The 16,509-nt window shown below is 38.7% G+C and overlaps 1 protein-coding gene and 1 pseudogene across 2 annotated transcripts; one reads left to right on the top strand and one right to left on the bottom strand.

The window, feature by feature from the left end:
* Positions 1 to 7,265: 7,265 nt before the first annotated feature.
* On the top strand, positions 7,266 to 11,644 carry BRS3 (bombesin receptor subtype 3; the record flags this gene model as incomplete). Its single annotated transcript, XM_081125648.1, has 3 exons — positions 7,266 to 7,699; positions 9,268 to 9,619; positions 11,234 to 11,644. The coding sequence occupies 3 exons, from the start codon at positions 7,266 to 7,268 to the stop codon at positions 11,642 to 11,644; spliced, it is 1,197 nt and encodes a 398-aa protein (XP_080981774.1).
* A 2,896-nt stretch (positions 11,645 to 14,540) lies between these two features.
* On the bottom strand, positions 14,541 to 15,492 carry LOC308551706 (mortality factor 4-like protein 1 pseudogene; annotated as a pseudogene). Its single transcript has one exon. The product of its transcript is annotated as a mortality factor 4-like protein 1 pseudogene (transcript).
* Between the last annotated feature and the right edge of the window lie 1,017 nt (positions 15,493 to 16,509).

The following is a 16,509-nucleotide window of genomic DNA, read 5'->3' as shown; positions in this document are numbered from 1 at the left end:
CTGCCTTTGCATTTAATTTAGATAACTTCAACTCTACCTTTTTCCTACCTTTCCTAAACTGCCTTATCTTGATAATTTACAAAGCGCCCTTCATTTTTCTTCCCTAGATGGGAAGTTCTCTTGTTTCTTGGTAGGAGGTGGAGGTCGGTGAATCATAGGTTTGAATGTTACCGTTAGGTTCTAGAAGAATCCATGGAATAGCTCGGGATCACCAATCCTTGTCCTCCCCATTCCATGTATCCCATCTTCTCTAATTTACACACCTTGCCTTACCTCTTAGAGTCTAGCTGCTTAGCTTTATTATCCACACCACCCCCTCCCATATATGAGCCTGACTCTTAGAAATCAGGCCAGATCCAGCTAGTCAGAGCTGCCCACAAGTGATTAGGGGTCCCAAGGTAGTGCCAAAGGAATCTACATTGAAGATCATCCAGGTCATTAACCAGAAAGGCCAGGCTCCTAGAGTAGATCTTTATAACAGCCATACTGGCCCATATACTATGCACCAGGGAACTGCCCAGTTAGCTGCCTGTGTTCCTTGCTTCTGATTTTGTTCTGCTTCCATTTTATTTTATGCTTTCTCCTTTTCCATCTGGCCTTGTAAATGGGGGGGGGGGGAGGAAATAGACCTTGGTACTATAAAGTTCTGGATTTGAATTCTGGCTCTTCCACTGGCAAATGCTTGTAACCTTAGGCAAATTTCTTTACCTTCTAAGCATTTCTTAACCTCTAAGATGCAAAAGCATATCATCTGCCTCTCAGAGCTGTCTTCAAGTTAAATAAGATAACACCTGTGAAAACACATTATAGCACCCAACACACAGTAGGTACTCAGTACATCGTGGCTGCTCTTCTACTTCAAATCAAGCCATTGAGGCAGCGCCTATTCCACTTAATGTAAGTCTGGTTGTGGTCAAATGAGAGGACAAAGGAAATGCACATTCTGCAATTAATATTTAAACCTAGATGAGAACTTTTAACATTTAAGGGGACCTTATTTTTAATTTGCAGGCCTATCATATCCTATCATACTGACAGCTCCCAAAAGACAAGTGGTGATCACTGGAGAGCAACAGCTGTGTTTGGTGGAACACTGGAGAAGACTACAAAGTCCAGCTTAGTGACATGGACACTGTAGGGCAGGGTGTGGGGTGCCCAGTGGACCATCAATAGTGCTGGTGGGAATATACTTGTTTGTGAGCACAGGGAAGGCCCTAGGAAAGACCGTAAAGGGTTAAACAGTTGCCACGAACTCTCCCACAACCTTAGTCTCAAACTACATGTAAGACCCTCATCCTTAGGGGCTGCCAGAAGTGCTGGAAGTGGAAGAGTTTGCAAGAAGTTAAAGATCTTGTAACTGTGTGTTGGAGCCAGAAAAATTCAGGTTTCCAGGTTATTTGTGTCCTTACCTTATCTTTCATTAAGTTCTTTGAGAGCAGGTGCTGAGTCTTACTCATGTATGTATCTCCCTAAAGCATGATGCCTAGTCTGGGTAAAATGCTGTGGGGTGGATAGTCTGATGTCCAGAGGAGAAGCAGCAGTACCAGGAAGAGCAGACTTTTTCCCCAAGCACAGTTGACACCCTCCTGCCCCACCATCGCTGTACTAGAAATATGTTACTCATTTCTACTCCTCAATGGCATCTAGCCCAGGGCTTGCTATATTTTTTTCTCATTTTCCAGCTTTCTTGAGGTATAATTTACATTCCATGAATGCATCTGTTTTACAAGTACAGTTTGAGTTTTAATAAATTTATGCAATCATGCAGCCATCATCAAACAACATCATTTTAGAACATCCCCAAACTTTCCCTGTGTCCCTCAGCAGTCACCCTTGCCCCAACCTCCAGACCCAGGCAACTACTGATGTGCCTTTCTAATTTTTCCTCTTCTAGAAATTTTGTTTTAAGAATCAAATGTTGTATCTAGAGTCTTTCATTGAGTATGTTTGACATTCATCCTTGTTGTAACATATACCAATACTTTGTTCTTACTTGGGATTAGTGACTAGTCTGAACTCATAAGAGTTTACTGCTAATATGTAGGAAAACCAAATCTCTCGCTATCCCCATACTACAGTGAAGGTGAGAAAAGAATAATGAAAATGCACTTAATCATTTGTGTCTCTGATAATATGCAATTTCCAATTTTCAAGAGTCACCATTTTGATTTGGGACAATTCCCACTACAACTTATAGATCATGAAAGGGTTTCATGTTGCTAACTAAATAGCCACAGAATGTTAATAGCTATGTCTCATAAAAAAGTAAAATTGATAACCAATGAACTAGATTAAAAACTAGTTGTTGTTTTTTTATTGCTGAATCATATCCCATTGTATGGATTTTGTTTACCCAGTTGCTAGCTGATGGACATTTAAGTTGTTTCCAGTTTATTTTTATGAATAATGTTTCCACATACATTTACATACAAGTCTTGGTGTGAACATATGCTTTCACTTATCTTGGGTAGATACGTAGGAGTGGAGTTGTGAAGCCATATGGCAAGTGTAGGGTCTTTATTTATTTAAAGCACCTTAACATAGATTAACCTGCAGGAGGCTGAAAGTAAACCCTGTGGGGATGGAACACATGATCAGGGACCTGAGAGAATTCTAAGAAAAGGGAGATTACTGAGAAGAGGTAGAAATGCACTAAAAGATAAATTCATCTACTTCGTAATCTGTACCTCAATATTCAGGAAGCCTAAACATTATCTGCTGCAAAACTGCCTCACTATTATAACTGTAGAACTTCACATTGACCACAGCATACAATATTAGGCATGTGTGGGTGAACAAGTACAGTGATTCGAGTGTATAAAGGCATCTAAGTCTGAATAACTTACAAGGTTGTTCACTTTGAAGGAGCCATTGGTTTAATCATGACAAGCAATTTGCTTTAACCAAAATTTCCACTTAAAAATTTCAATTGGAATTTCTACTATTTATAGAGCCTACCATTACACAGTTTGTATTTATTCTAGTTTGTCTCTGCAGAAGTCATTCTGAATAGTCTCCCCTTGAAATACGAAACTACCAGTAAAGTTTCGGAGCAAAAACTATGTGGGAGAACAGAGAACTCTGTGACACCAGAAATCACTATTACATAGATCCAAGTCACCCACAAGTCAAATTGTGTTCTCTTAAAATTGACCCAGTTAATTAATTACAAATAAATCTATTTTGTTTCTCAGCAAATGAGTGTGTGTGTGTGTGTGTGTGTGTGTATATTAAACCTGTGCCTTGTCTGGTGGTTCACTTGGTTGTAGTGTTGTCCCATATACCAAAAGGTTATGGGCTCAATTCCCGGTCAGGGCACACACTTAGGTTGGGGGTTCAGTCTCCGGTCATGGCACATACTGGAGGCAACTGATCAATGTTTCTCTCTCTCTCTCTCTCTCTCTCTCTCTCTCTCTCTCTCTCTCCCTCCCTCCCTCTCTCCCTCCCTCCCTTCCAGTCTCTCCAAAAATCAATAAAAACATATCCTTGGGTAAAGATTAAAAAAAAAGAAGAAGAAACCTCTGTAATTAGAGACTTATAGGTTGAGAAATCTGGTTATTTATTTTTCAGTTCTCAAAGATACAAACAGAATTAGCACTTGAGTTATAGGCAAAAAGTTCACTCACTTTATCTTTCTCCCATTGGAAAAATCACCCCAAGCACCTTTGGTGATTTGAACATAGGTACCCAAGAATTCAGTAGATCTGGCTTACCAAAGACTGAAAAATATAGGGAACATTTTTGAAGTATCCATCACGTTAAAGAATTCCTTTTTCTTTAATGAAGACTAACAGAATTATCTCTTCGACCTCAATATCAAGAAATGTCATGCTTCTCTTAAACAACTGAGTTATTTTTATCCTACATAAGTAGTTCTCAGAGTGTGGTTCCCAACCAGCAGCAGCTATATCACCTGGGAACTTGTTAGAAATGCAAATACTCAGGCTCCACCCAGAACTAACAAATTAGAAACTCTGGAGGCGAAACCGAGCAATCTGTATTTTGATGAGCCTTCCTGGTGAGTCTGATATAAGCCAAAATTTGAGAGAACCACTGCTCTGTGTAAATGATGGCTAAGAACCTCGGGGCCAAATCTACAGTCTCTCTCTCTACCAACTGTTTTCTAATCCTTCTCCCCAGCACATTAGAGGGAGAGAAGAGTTCTTTAGCACCCTTAGATCCCCAGCTCCTTGGAAATTTAAAAAAGATTTTGCCAACACTAAGTGAATTGGACTGAATCAGGAAACCCAACTTCAGAAAAATGCTGATTTATTTGTTCAATATACAATACCTCCTTCAAGTTAAAGTCCACATTAAGATTGTGTTACAGCTGCTTAATCTATAGCCAGGTAGTTGGTTTTGAAAACCTTGGATGATAATATTGACCAATTATGCACTAAAACCAAACAAAAGGATTTCATCATTTTGTATAGGCTAAGTGCCCTGTAACTTTAACTACAAAAGACATGGTTATGTTTTGTTGGTGAATTATAAGGTAAAAGAAGTAGATATGAAAGCATATGCATTTAAATTATCTAGCATGAATTGCTTGTTAGGCAGGAAATCTCTTGTTCTTTGGTTAGTAAAATATGCAGAAAACCTAAGTCCACAATGCCAAATGAGGAAATATGGATTACGGTCAGGAACTGAGAGTTTTTTTCAGCTCTTGTTACTGATTTTTAACCTTTTGGAATCAAGAGATAACCCATTTCTCTATAAAATACCTGTGTGACCTTGTATGAGATACTTTCTCCCTCTGAACCTCATTTCTGCCTCTGAAAAAATAGAGGATTCAATTTTATCATATCTCGAGTCACTTAAATCTCTGATATTCTGGGATTCTAGAATTCTAGAGATAAGAACACCATTATTCCAACAGCACCCCAATATCACTGCTCTCTCCTGACATCTCCTGACTAGAAGGAAGAGGGAGGAGGAAGGGCAGGCTGGTGGCGGCAGCTTGAAGAAAAGCATACCTGAGATCTTTGGAATCCAGATGATTTTGGAAATCATACACAGGTTTTGTTTCTTGCTGTGTGGCCACCAGCTGAGGTGTGAATTGGGAGATACTATTTGCTCTTTGCTAAAAGATATCTAGGAATCCCAGAGAGATTTTATCATTAGTTTTGTGGGAAAAGATATGGACCATATAAAGCTGTTTTCTATAGAGAACATCTTAATTCTTTTTTCTTTTCTTTTCCCCACTGATTTTTTTAGAGAGAGTGGAAGGGATGGAGGGAGAGAGAGAGAAACATCAATGTGAGAGAGACACATCAAGTGGTTGCATCCAGCATGCACCCCAACTGGGGCCTTGGATTGAACCTGCAACCCAGATACATGCCTTTGACCGGGAATTGAACCCACAACCTTTCAGTCCACAGGCTGACGTTCTATCCACTGAGCCACGCTGGCCAGGGCTATAGAGAACATCTTAAAGACCTGGTCCAGTGCATATAATTACTAAGTATGTATACTAAAAGCTAAGGTATTTGGGTTTACCCAAACATTTCCCCTCCCCATTCCTGTCAGAATAGCTATTTAACTGAGTAATTAAATTATCTTTGGAGATAATTTCATAAAGGGTAGAGGATAGGTGTGTTTTAGGTACTCAGATTAACCAGATAATTGATTCAATTAATCCAATTCGCTTTCCCTGTAGGATGTATTACACCTATTTTCTCAGTATAAAGAGCAATCTTTGTTTGCCCCTCCTGTTCACTGGCTAGCCAAATTCTTTGCTGCTTTTCACTTCACTTCCCAGGCTAATTCTTATATGGATATATATATTTATAAACATCTTACTACAAAAAGTTTCTCCTAGCTAAGAGATTATCCTTTGAAATTGATCATTTCAGAAAATATTTCTTAGCAGGATATATTATTAAATGCCTCCAAACTGCTGGCTTCCCACTCCCAAACAACCCCCTACCCCACATACACACACATAAATCACATACTTACATTTTCTGTAACAAGGGCCTTTTCTTGCTGGTACTAAAGTAAATTGTCTTGATTTTCTGCCTCCTTCCGTTCATATAATCTACAACTACATGCTCATCACCTCTCGAGTAACCTATGGCTTTCCCTCAGTTGAAAAGAATGATTTTCATTCTTACAAGTCCTTTTGTGTAAGAACCTTGAGCTGTGTTCTGTGTTATTTTGTTTTGGAACAAGGCAGATTAATTGCAACCATTTCTAAAGAGAAAAATCCTAAAAAGCATTTAAAAATATATAGCATTAAAACAGACAGTCAAACACTAAAAACTGTTTTATTAGGACATTTAGAGAAAAGCAACTGGTAGTTTTCCTGCATTTTTCATCTCATAAAGATTGCTTTGCAATTGTGCCATGCAGACCCAGTAATACGCACAAAGTTGAGAATTACCATGTGTAAGAGCGAGGTGATAAGCCCAGGTCACCTGAATTACCCCTCCTTGGAGGTGACATTAGCCCTGTCAAAATGTGAGCGATTTAATTTTTTTTTTTTTTACCCTCACTAGAGGATATTTTTTCCACTGCTTTTCAAAGAGAGTGGAAGGAAGAGAGAGAGAGAGAGACATCAATGTGAGAGAGAGACATGGATTGGTCGCCTCCCACATGCACCCTCACAAAGCTGGAGATTGAGCCTGCAACCGAGGTAGATGCCCTTGGCAGGAATTGAACCCTGGACCCCTCAGTCTGCAGGCCAACACTCTAACCACTGAGAAACCAGCTAGGGCAAAATGTGAGTGATTTCCCTGATATGAAATCTAGAGAAGTGGGTTCAGGTTTGTGCTTCAGGGGACACACATACTTATTTATCATGTAAAAGATATTGCATTAGGCCATGCTTGACTGCAGAAAAGTGAATGATGAGTTCCAGAAAAAAGTGACAAGATCTATATAGATCTTCGTGGTCCAATATCGAAGCAGAGTGATTCTAATAAACAACAGGTATTAGTCTATACTATCAGGGTATTCAGAGGACTCCCCAAGAGGTAACAATATGCAACTGCAGAGCATTTTCCGGGCCCCCTCCTACTGTCACTGAAGCACCAATGAAACTCCTCCACCTGTGACTCTTCACTGCCTGATTCCTGAGCACTTAGCCAAGCATGCTGGGAAACAGAAAAACTGAAGGAAAGCAGTATCTGGATGTCTTGAGTTTCCTTGCCATTCTGCTCTGTTTCTCCAGCATCTCATAAGTAGATGTGGGCATTAGACGTGACAATCAGCTACATTTGAGCTGAACAGGAGAAATATTAAAGGCATAGTCTTCAGAAGAAATGCCTCAAAGGCAGCCTCAGTCACCTAATGAGACTTTGATTTCAATCACAAATGACACAGAATCATCCAGCCCTGTCGTTCCTAATGATACCAAAAATAAAGGATGGACAGGAGACAATACTCCAGGAATAGAAGCATTGTGTGCCATCTATATAACGTCTGCTGTGATCATTTCAGTGGGCATCCTTGGAAATGCTATTCTCATCAAAGTCTTTTTCAAGACCAAATCCATGCAAACGGTTCCAAATATTTTCATCACTAGCCTGGCTTTTGGAGATCTTTTACTTCTGCTAACTTGTGTGCCAGTGGAAGTAACCCACTACCTTGCAGAAGAATGGATGTTCGGAAGAATTGGATGTAAGGTGCTCTCTTTCATCCGGCTCACTTCTGTTGGTGTATCAGTGTTCACGTTAACAATTCTCAGCGCTGACAGGTGGGTTTCTTTTTTCTCAGTTATATTTGCCGGAGTGTGAAATGAGATGGGGAAAAAAAGGAAAGCTTGTACTTAGCGTTCACTGGCTACTATTCTGCTTTTCTCACGCTGTAAGCCCGGTGTAAGATTGAAAAATTGGGGGGCATTTTAAATAAAAGTTGGTGTACGAACATTAAAATTCCCGTGTTAGCATTAGAGGAGAGGTTGAAATTGTATGTTTTAGGGGTAATGTTTTCTCTTTGAGGTGTAATTGCTTGCTTGAAAGAATATTTAAAAAATGTTTCCCCCTCCCCAATTTATCACCGAAAATTGTCCCAGTTGAAAAGAAAAACAATTCATGCTTTATACGTTAGTGCAGCCTAGTGGTGCAATATTGTCAACATTAAAACATCAGCCTAAGTGTGAAATTGACCATATATGCATTACTGACTACCGGAAGATCAGTAAAAAAGACTCGTGCATCTAATTTATTTGAAATTTACCAAATTGATTAACGGCAGAAAAATGGTGAGGTTTTCAGCTCCCTGGAAAGTCAGTGTAATGTCATTACTTAATTGTATTTGTTTTCTCTCTGGGCATTCAATGACATTGTTGTTTTCAGAAAAATAAATTAATCTTGTTCAACTTTTAGAGCTCTATGGATAGAGAGTGTGAGACCCTCCGGCAGTCAGTATTCAGGCTCTGTTAGGATATTTGCAGTCTAAGCATTGTGTGTTTTTCTGTCTTCCTATTGTAGAATGGTAACTGAAAACATGAACAAAACTGGGGCTCTAAATTTTAAAAGTGATGCTTAAGAAAGTCTGCAAGAAGCCTATAAGGAATCAATGCCTGATAGGACTGGGAGGAATAGCTTCTTCAGATTCTGGAATCTGAGAGGATGAAAAGCTTTCCCGGTGCCTTTTTTGGATCTTTGCTTTGACTGGATTTTTAAGTATTTTATTTGTGGTCAGATTTACTTAAAGGCTGTAGATTTTAAGGTGGATATGTCAGAATAAAGAGGCATCTTTGCATGAGCACAGGGCTTCCCATTTCATCCTCACCTTGCCCCAAATCTACCTGCAACAGGCTTGGGCAACAAATTAACACTTTTCAACAGGGAAGAAATTAACCCTCTCCTCTTTCCTGCATAAAATAATGGAAATCTTTTTTAGGAATTCCATGACTGCTCACTCATGAGCAAAGGAGAACTAGGTTTAACATCAGTCACTTATACAAAATGTATTTTAGAATACTTAAGGTAATGCTCAGGTAGTGAATTACTCTCAATCACACATAAAATCGTGCTGGAAAAAACTTATTTGTCCTAAATAGAGGATCTACATATAAAATTACAAAATTGCAAATCTGGAATATCTCATACTGGTGAATAAAAGAAGAAGTAATTGGCACAGATAAAAAATACTGGGATGTATTATGTATATTTGAAACCATAACTAACTCCAGCTGGTTGATGTTGACTTAAGTTACGTACATTCAGATAGGAGGTAGAACTGGATGACTACTTTTAACCCTAAGGTTCTCTAATCAAGATATTTATTTGATCTTTTCCTATATTTATGTGTTTCTAGATACAAGGCAATTGTGAAGCCACTGGAGCAACAGCCCTCCAATGCCATCCTGAAGACCTATGCCAAAGCTGGCTGCATCTGGATCATGTCTATGATAATTGCTGTACCTGAGGCTATATTTTCAAATGTATATACTTTTCGAGATCCCAACAAAAATACAACGTTTGAATCATGTACCTCTTATCCTGCTTCAAAGAGGCTCGTGCAAGAGATACATTCTCTGCTGTGCTTCTTGGTGTTCTACATGATTCCACTCTCTGTTATCTCTGTCTATTATTCTTTGATTGCTAGGGCTCTTTACAAAAGTACCTTGCACATGCCTATTGAGGAACACAAACATGCCCACAGGCAGGTATGTATTAATCAGGACTCATGCATGAATTTAGAAGTGAAAGGTCCTAGTTTAGCACCTGTGAACAATAAATACAATAACACTGTAGTACTTTTGTTGTGGTCATGGGCTCTGGAGTCTGTCAGAGCCAGAATTTAATTCCAGCTCCATCACACAATAGCTGAGCAATCTTGAGCAAGTTACTTAACCTCCCTGAGCCTCAGTTTCCTCGTCTGTAAAAAGAAGATTCAGCGTGGGTGTTATATATGAAATGCTTAGCATAGTTCTTGGTGCATAGTAAGCATTCAATAAATGGAAGAACTACTATTATTAGAAAAGGGACAGCTGAAGTTTGGGAGCAGTCAAAATTATTTACCCAGTGGAATAGTGAGGAACGTTGCACAAGGGGAGACTATAAAGAGAAGCATCTTTTGCTTTAAAAAGTGTAACAGAATGATAGAAAAACACAGGATGATACAACTGGCAAGAAGCTATAACATTATTCAATGCAAACCACTTACACACAGATGAGTAAACCATAGTCTCCAGGGATGAAGTGCCAGTGGCAAGAGAGAAGTGACTCACAGACGCTTGTTTAATCCTATTGACAGGAATTCCTAAAAGAAAAAAAAGAAAAAAGACTATTGCAAGAGCCATGTGTGCTCTCCTCCCATAAATATGAACAAACTAAAAAGAATGATGCCAAAACATTGTTCCATTTGATTTTTAAAAATGCAACAGGATTTCTATATTTCTTGAGGGAGAAGAATAATTCCATTTACCTCTTGACAAGTTTATGGAGAGCTCAGTGCCTTTTTTTTGGAGCTGGTCCATTGGGTTGGTTAAACAGTGGTGCTAAAGTTGCATGCCCACGTGAAGAGTTATCTTTGCTCTATCTGTGACCACAGGCAATGTCTTCATTTCATCTGGTTCATTTTTCTTATTAATAGGTGTAAGATTGGCCCTGAATGGCTAGCTCAGTTGATTAGAATGTCATCCCCATACTCCAAGGGTGTGTGTTCGATCCCCAGTCAGGGTACATACAAGAAACAACCAATGAATGCATAAATAAGTGGAATAACAAATTGAAGTTTCTCCCCATCCTCTTTCCTCTCTTTCTCTCTAAAAATCAATACATTTTAAGAAATAGGTGTAGGATTATTTTCACATATGAAGAAAGCACATTGGTTTTATTCCTTTGACTATATATTTAGAATTCCCATAAAGTAAAAACAATTTTGGTACCAACTTGGCAACTTTCATAAACCCCAGAATAATATTCACCTAGTCACCTCTGCTAGTATGGTGAAAGCAGTCTTGCATAGTATCTCTCTCTGTTCTTAATTAAATGAAAATTTCCAGAATTCAACACTTCTTGAGATCATTGGAAATGTCCTAGAGGATCTCAAAACCAGAGGTGGGCACCTCTGAATTAGAACTAATAAGATCAAGATCATGGGTCACCATGTTGTATTCTATAGCCACAAGCTGCCTTCCCACACGTCCCAGGCAGTTATCTCATAAAAGCACGTTTAAAGGGACACAAGCTTGTTAACTATAAATTTCTATGTAAATTTAGAGAATGGCTCTTTAAATGATTTTTTTTTCTTTTGCCATTTTTCTTCCCTCTTATAGATTGAATCCCGGAAGAGAACTGCCAAAACGGTGTTGGTGTTGGTGGCTCTATTTGCTCTCTGCTGGTTTCCGAGTCACCTTTTGTATGTCTACCGCTCATTTGCTTATGAAACCTATGTGGACCCCTCTGCTGTTCATTTTGTAGTCACCATTTTGTCTCGGGTTCTGGCTTTCAGCAATTCCTGTGTAAATCCTTTTGCTCTTTACTGGCTGAGCAAAACCTTCCAGGAGCATTTTAAAGCAGAGTTATTCTGCTGCAAGGCAAAGCAGCCTGACTCTCTAACTGCGGATATATCTCTTGACAACCTGACTGTGATGGGAAGGGTTCCGTGTGCTGGGAGCATGCAGGTTTCTGAAATTAGTGCGACCTTGTTCACTGGGTGTAGTGTGAAAGAAGAAGACAGAGTCTAGATTTTAAATTAAAATAGTATTTTTCCTCCCAGCGTGTGTATTTGATTCTGAGCTGGGGATAGGTGTATGGTGTCAGGGTTTTTGTTGTTTGTGAATTGTGTTGAAATCTTACGAGTGAAGGACCCTTATAAGTAAAAGACAAACCATGATTTTCTGTAATGTATAAACATTAATGTTATTGGGCTTTCTAAATAAAATGAAGCTCCCTAGTACATGTAGAAAGACACATTTATAAATGTCAGTGGGTTCTAAGGGAGGTTTCATAAAATGAACAGGCTAACATTTAAAAATCTAATTTGTTTCCATCACATCTATAATCCTTCTAATTTCTCATATATCCCCGTGATTTGCATAAACTGTGTTTGTACTTATTTATGTGGTGTAAATCTAGCCATTATACCTTGCATATGAGAAGGGGATCAAAAACATTTCTTCTGCACTTTTCTTAAAAAACAAAGTCCTAAAAAATAAACCTTCACAGGTTTTTTTCACTGCCTCTCTCCATTAATCCCTATTCCATTATAACTAAAGCTGAGCAATCACAATGAAAAGGTTTTGGGGTCACAGAGTATAAGATAATGAGTAAGGATCTGGGGCAAGGAGCTTGCCTTACTGGGTCAACACTTACTGACTTAATGTAGTTCTACTTACAACTACCATTGATTGACAATTGGGCAAACTTTCTTTCACAAATATTTTGAAGAGCTTGCCTTATTTACAGGCAGAATAAGTGGCATTTATGGTGTCATTTGAGGGTCCCAGGAAACCCCTGTTGAAAAATCTGCCACCTTGCCAGTGTCTGAAATTCTTCCTTTAAGGAAATTCATTTCTTTCTGGTAAGCAGTGCCCTCTTTCTAAAAAATGCAGAAGTGACACATGAAATCCCTACCACCTGAGTGTGCAGTTGTTATCAGATCATCTTCCTGCTTGATTCCTTAAATCTGCTGGGGTGCTTAAGTCCTGTAAGAGTATGGCCTGCTTAATCTCTGCCCTTGGAAATAAAATATAGGGTTCTGGTTTCCTATCTTCTGCTGCTACTTGCTATTGCTATGAAATTGTTAAAATTGTGATTTCAAACAACAGTTTTCAGTAAACATCAGATTGAGATTTGTGATTTCAGAAAATGTTTTCTTGGGGTAGTTTAAAGCATATGTTTGGCACTAGAGATAGCTAAATTAGCATTTTCAAAAACATGATTTGGGAGTGTGCTTTTGGTAGCTTTGAGCTTTCTTTAAATGGCTTGTGTATTTATAAACCTTTGCTAATGTAGCTCAAAAAGGGGATATATATTAACACTAGACTTTACATTTCTATAAAATTGGTTTACTTTGGGGGTGCCAATATTGTATTAGTATTATTTTAAGTTGGACAGTGTAATAAGTGCAGAAAAACAAATAAATATTAAAACAAAATAACACTGTGTAACTTTATATTCTAAAAACAATCCTGAGGAATATCAGAGTGAAAGTGGGGGTAGGGAAGTGTGTGGGGGAGATTAATCAAAGAATTTACACACATAACCCATGGACACAGACAATAGTGTGGAGAAGGCCTGGGGGGCAGATGTCGGGTGGAGGGGATCAATGGGGGAAAAGGGGGACATCTGTAATACTTTCAACAATAAAGATAAATAAATAAATAAATAAATAAATAAATAAATAAATAAATACAAACAATACTTTTGACAGAATATAACTGAGAACCCACTTTAATCCCAAAATTTAAGTTATTTTCAAGTCAAAAAGCTCCCAAAGATTTTACTATTTTCCTCACTCTGGGTATAAATTACATCTTTACTCTCCTAGGTATAACATTTTAGAGATAACTTGATACAAGTACCAGATTACAAAAGCCAAGAGAGAGCCTTTTAGCAGTTGATAAAACTAGAGTTCAAAGAGCTTTAATTTTCTTCATTCTAAGTAATCCCAAAGTGACTTAGGGGTCCGATATAAAATAATTCCTTAGTTTTATAGGGCATCAGTCTCCCTTAGAGAGTTAAAGAGTTGGGATTAAAATTCATGGCTTTGTGTGTTTTTTGTTTGTTTGTTTGTTTTTTGCTTTTGTTTTTTGGAGGAGATGGTATTTTTAAATTTATTTTATTTATTTTATTTATTTTTTACAGATTATCCTTGTCAGGACTAACTTAACAAGTACGCTCCAATATCTCCATTTTCTTTCACACTGCCCATTGTGGTGCCAGAAATGTTACTGTGGAAGATATCACTTCTTTGGAGAGGGCTCTAAATGGGTGGAGAGATGGGACACATGAAAAACAAATTTTATATACTTCTCAATTTTGCTCAGACCCAGACTTAGAATAATGGACTTAATAATATGCTATAACACAGGAAAACAAAGGCACAAACTTAGTTATAACCAAAATGTCCAATGGGCAAGTGTTTGTCATTGAAGATGAAAGTGTCACAAAACATTTAACGCTGGCATATATACTGAAAATAGAAATTTGGGTTTAAGAATTTCTACAGTTAAAACCATTTTAGGTCAGGGGCCTATCAATCATTTGTCAAAAGGAGTTACTTTTATTTCCACTAGTCTTGAGATTATAGGAAGTGGGGACAGGAAAATTCCCAAATAGAGTTAGCTTGAATAAGCCATTAAAAAAAAATCTCATTTGGTATAGTTCAGTAATTTTCCAGAAAAAGTTCCTAGGCCAGATAGGTGACTTCTCTGGCCAAGCAATTTCTGCTTTTGTAGATTAATGTGTTTTTTTTGGGGGGGTTAGCTGTAATCCCTTTTTTCTCTGTTTAAAATCAAACAGAAAACAAACATCAATTCTATTATACACTAACATTTTAAAAGTACATCATTTGTACAAGAGAAGGACTAAGAACAGAAATGTGTTACAGAGATCCAAACATAAGTGTAAGTAAGTGCTTCACTCAGCTTTCCGGTGGTACTCAGGAGCCACTTCATAGTTGCTGGCACTAAACAAAGTTTCAGAATTCTTTGCCAGGTATTTTAGGAAATTGTGAAGATAACTCAGTAACAAAGCATGGCTCTTCTCATCCAGAGGTGTATAGTCCAGCATCGCTCCAATCTGTACAAATAATCTCAGTAGATGTGGCGCTCCATACACATGGAACTTGGGGTGCATCAGGGTGGTCTGCGAAAATTTCGGCATACTGTGGTCTCTCAAATTTGTAGAGCAGCTGAGTGCCCAACATTACATTGAAATATTCCTTTATCCCCACCGCAACTTCATTAACAGCATCCTCCTTATTATCCATGTTTCCTAGAGATTTCTTGTAATTTGCATAATCGTCCAGAATGGAATCCACATTCTTCTTGGCAGGAAGATAACAGGGCTGTTTCTGGCGGGTAATTAACTCCCAGTCATCAACAAGCCATGGTTTTAGTTCTTTAGGAATCTTTACTTCAACTCTGTTCGTGAATGTTTCTTCATTTTCAACAGTAGGATCTACTCCAGCTCTTTTCTTGCGAGGAGGCTGAGGTGTCTCACTGGTGCTGCCACCATCTCCATTTCCAGGTGTTTTCTGTTTGTTCTTTTTTGTTTTCACTTCAACGTTTTTCTGTTGCAGACCAGATGTTTTCTTTCCCAGGGCAGCCCCTCTCATCTTCCCCTCTGCACACTGTTCTTGATTGGCTTTTTGAAGTTTTCGCTGTTTCTGGAGATTGGTGCCAACATATTTGAGTATTCTGCTTTCTGGGACCTGTTCATCCCAATTTTTATTCCACCCACTGTAATGTATAAAATATTTCACTTGTTTGTCCTTTACACACTTTGCTTCATAAAGAAGAGGCCAATGAAAGCACAGCACTCGCTCACCCTCTTGGAATTTAGGCTTTGGGTCCTGCTTTGGCGCCATTTATAGGGATTTGCCGCTGCCGCCTCCTTCTCCCACCACTGGACTACCGCCCTCCACTCGCCACCCCATCCAGTTCCCAGGTTAATGTATTTTTATCCACCAAGAAGGTCATGGCCCAGAGAAAGACAAACATTACGTGATCTCACTTATATGTGGAATCTAAAGAACTTAATAAACAGATGAACAGAATAGATTCAATGACATGGAAGCATAGATGAGACTGACGAATGTCAGAGGGATAGAGGAGGGCAGGTAGGTGGAGGGGAAGAGGTTACCCAAAAAATTTATATGCATATATGCACAACCCAAGGACACGGACAACGGTGGGGAGAGGGACTGGGGAAGGGGGTGGGATGGGGTGGAACAGGTCATTGGGAAAACAAAGGGACATCTGTAATATTTTAAACAAAAATAAAATAAAATAAAATAATAAAATAAAATAAAATAATAAAAAAAGGCCATGGCCTATCAGACTAGGAGTACAGCACAGATTACTATGTACAGAGGTCAAAGAGAGAAGAATGAAGAAGATATTAGGAAATAAGCCAGCTGTCTGGGTTCCAAGAAGGGTTTGGCTTCCTGGGTACAGCAGCCCTTCAGGCAGCCCATCTACATTCTTATCCTGGAGTTTCAGGAGCTCCCCCCTATCTTATAATAATGAGTCCCCCCTTTTTGCTTATCTTGAGCATTTCTGTGACTTGCGAAAAATCTTAAAAAAGACAGGTTACGAAGACAGAGATGCTTTCAGATTACCTTGGTTACTAGGGAGTTAATTCTATGAATACATAGGGAAATAAGAACAAAGAGGAGCCAGGCCTCATAGAGACAATAGCATTGTTTAAAAAATAACTGTCAGGTCTCATGGTCTAATAGAATGCCATTTAGGTACAAGTGTGCTTAGCTTCCAACTCCACTGGTACAGTAACTCAGTGACTCTCTATCACTGTGTCAGCTTCTCCTCTCACCTCTGGGGAACTTCACAGCAGGTCTCTGTTCTGCTTATGACCATTCCTGTAT

Source organism: Miniopterus schreibersii (assembly GCF_964146895.1).
Source record: "Miniopterus schreibersii genome assembly, chromosome: X".
NCBI lineage: Eukaryota > Metazoa > Chordata > Mammalia > Chiroptera > Miniopteridae > Miniopterus > Miniopterus schreibersii.
The sequence above is the reverse complement of the archived record's forward strand: the minus strand, read 5'-3'. Positions and strand labels throughout refer to the sequence as shown.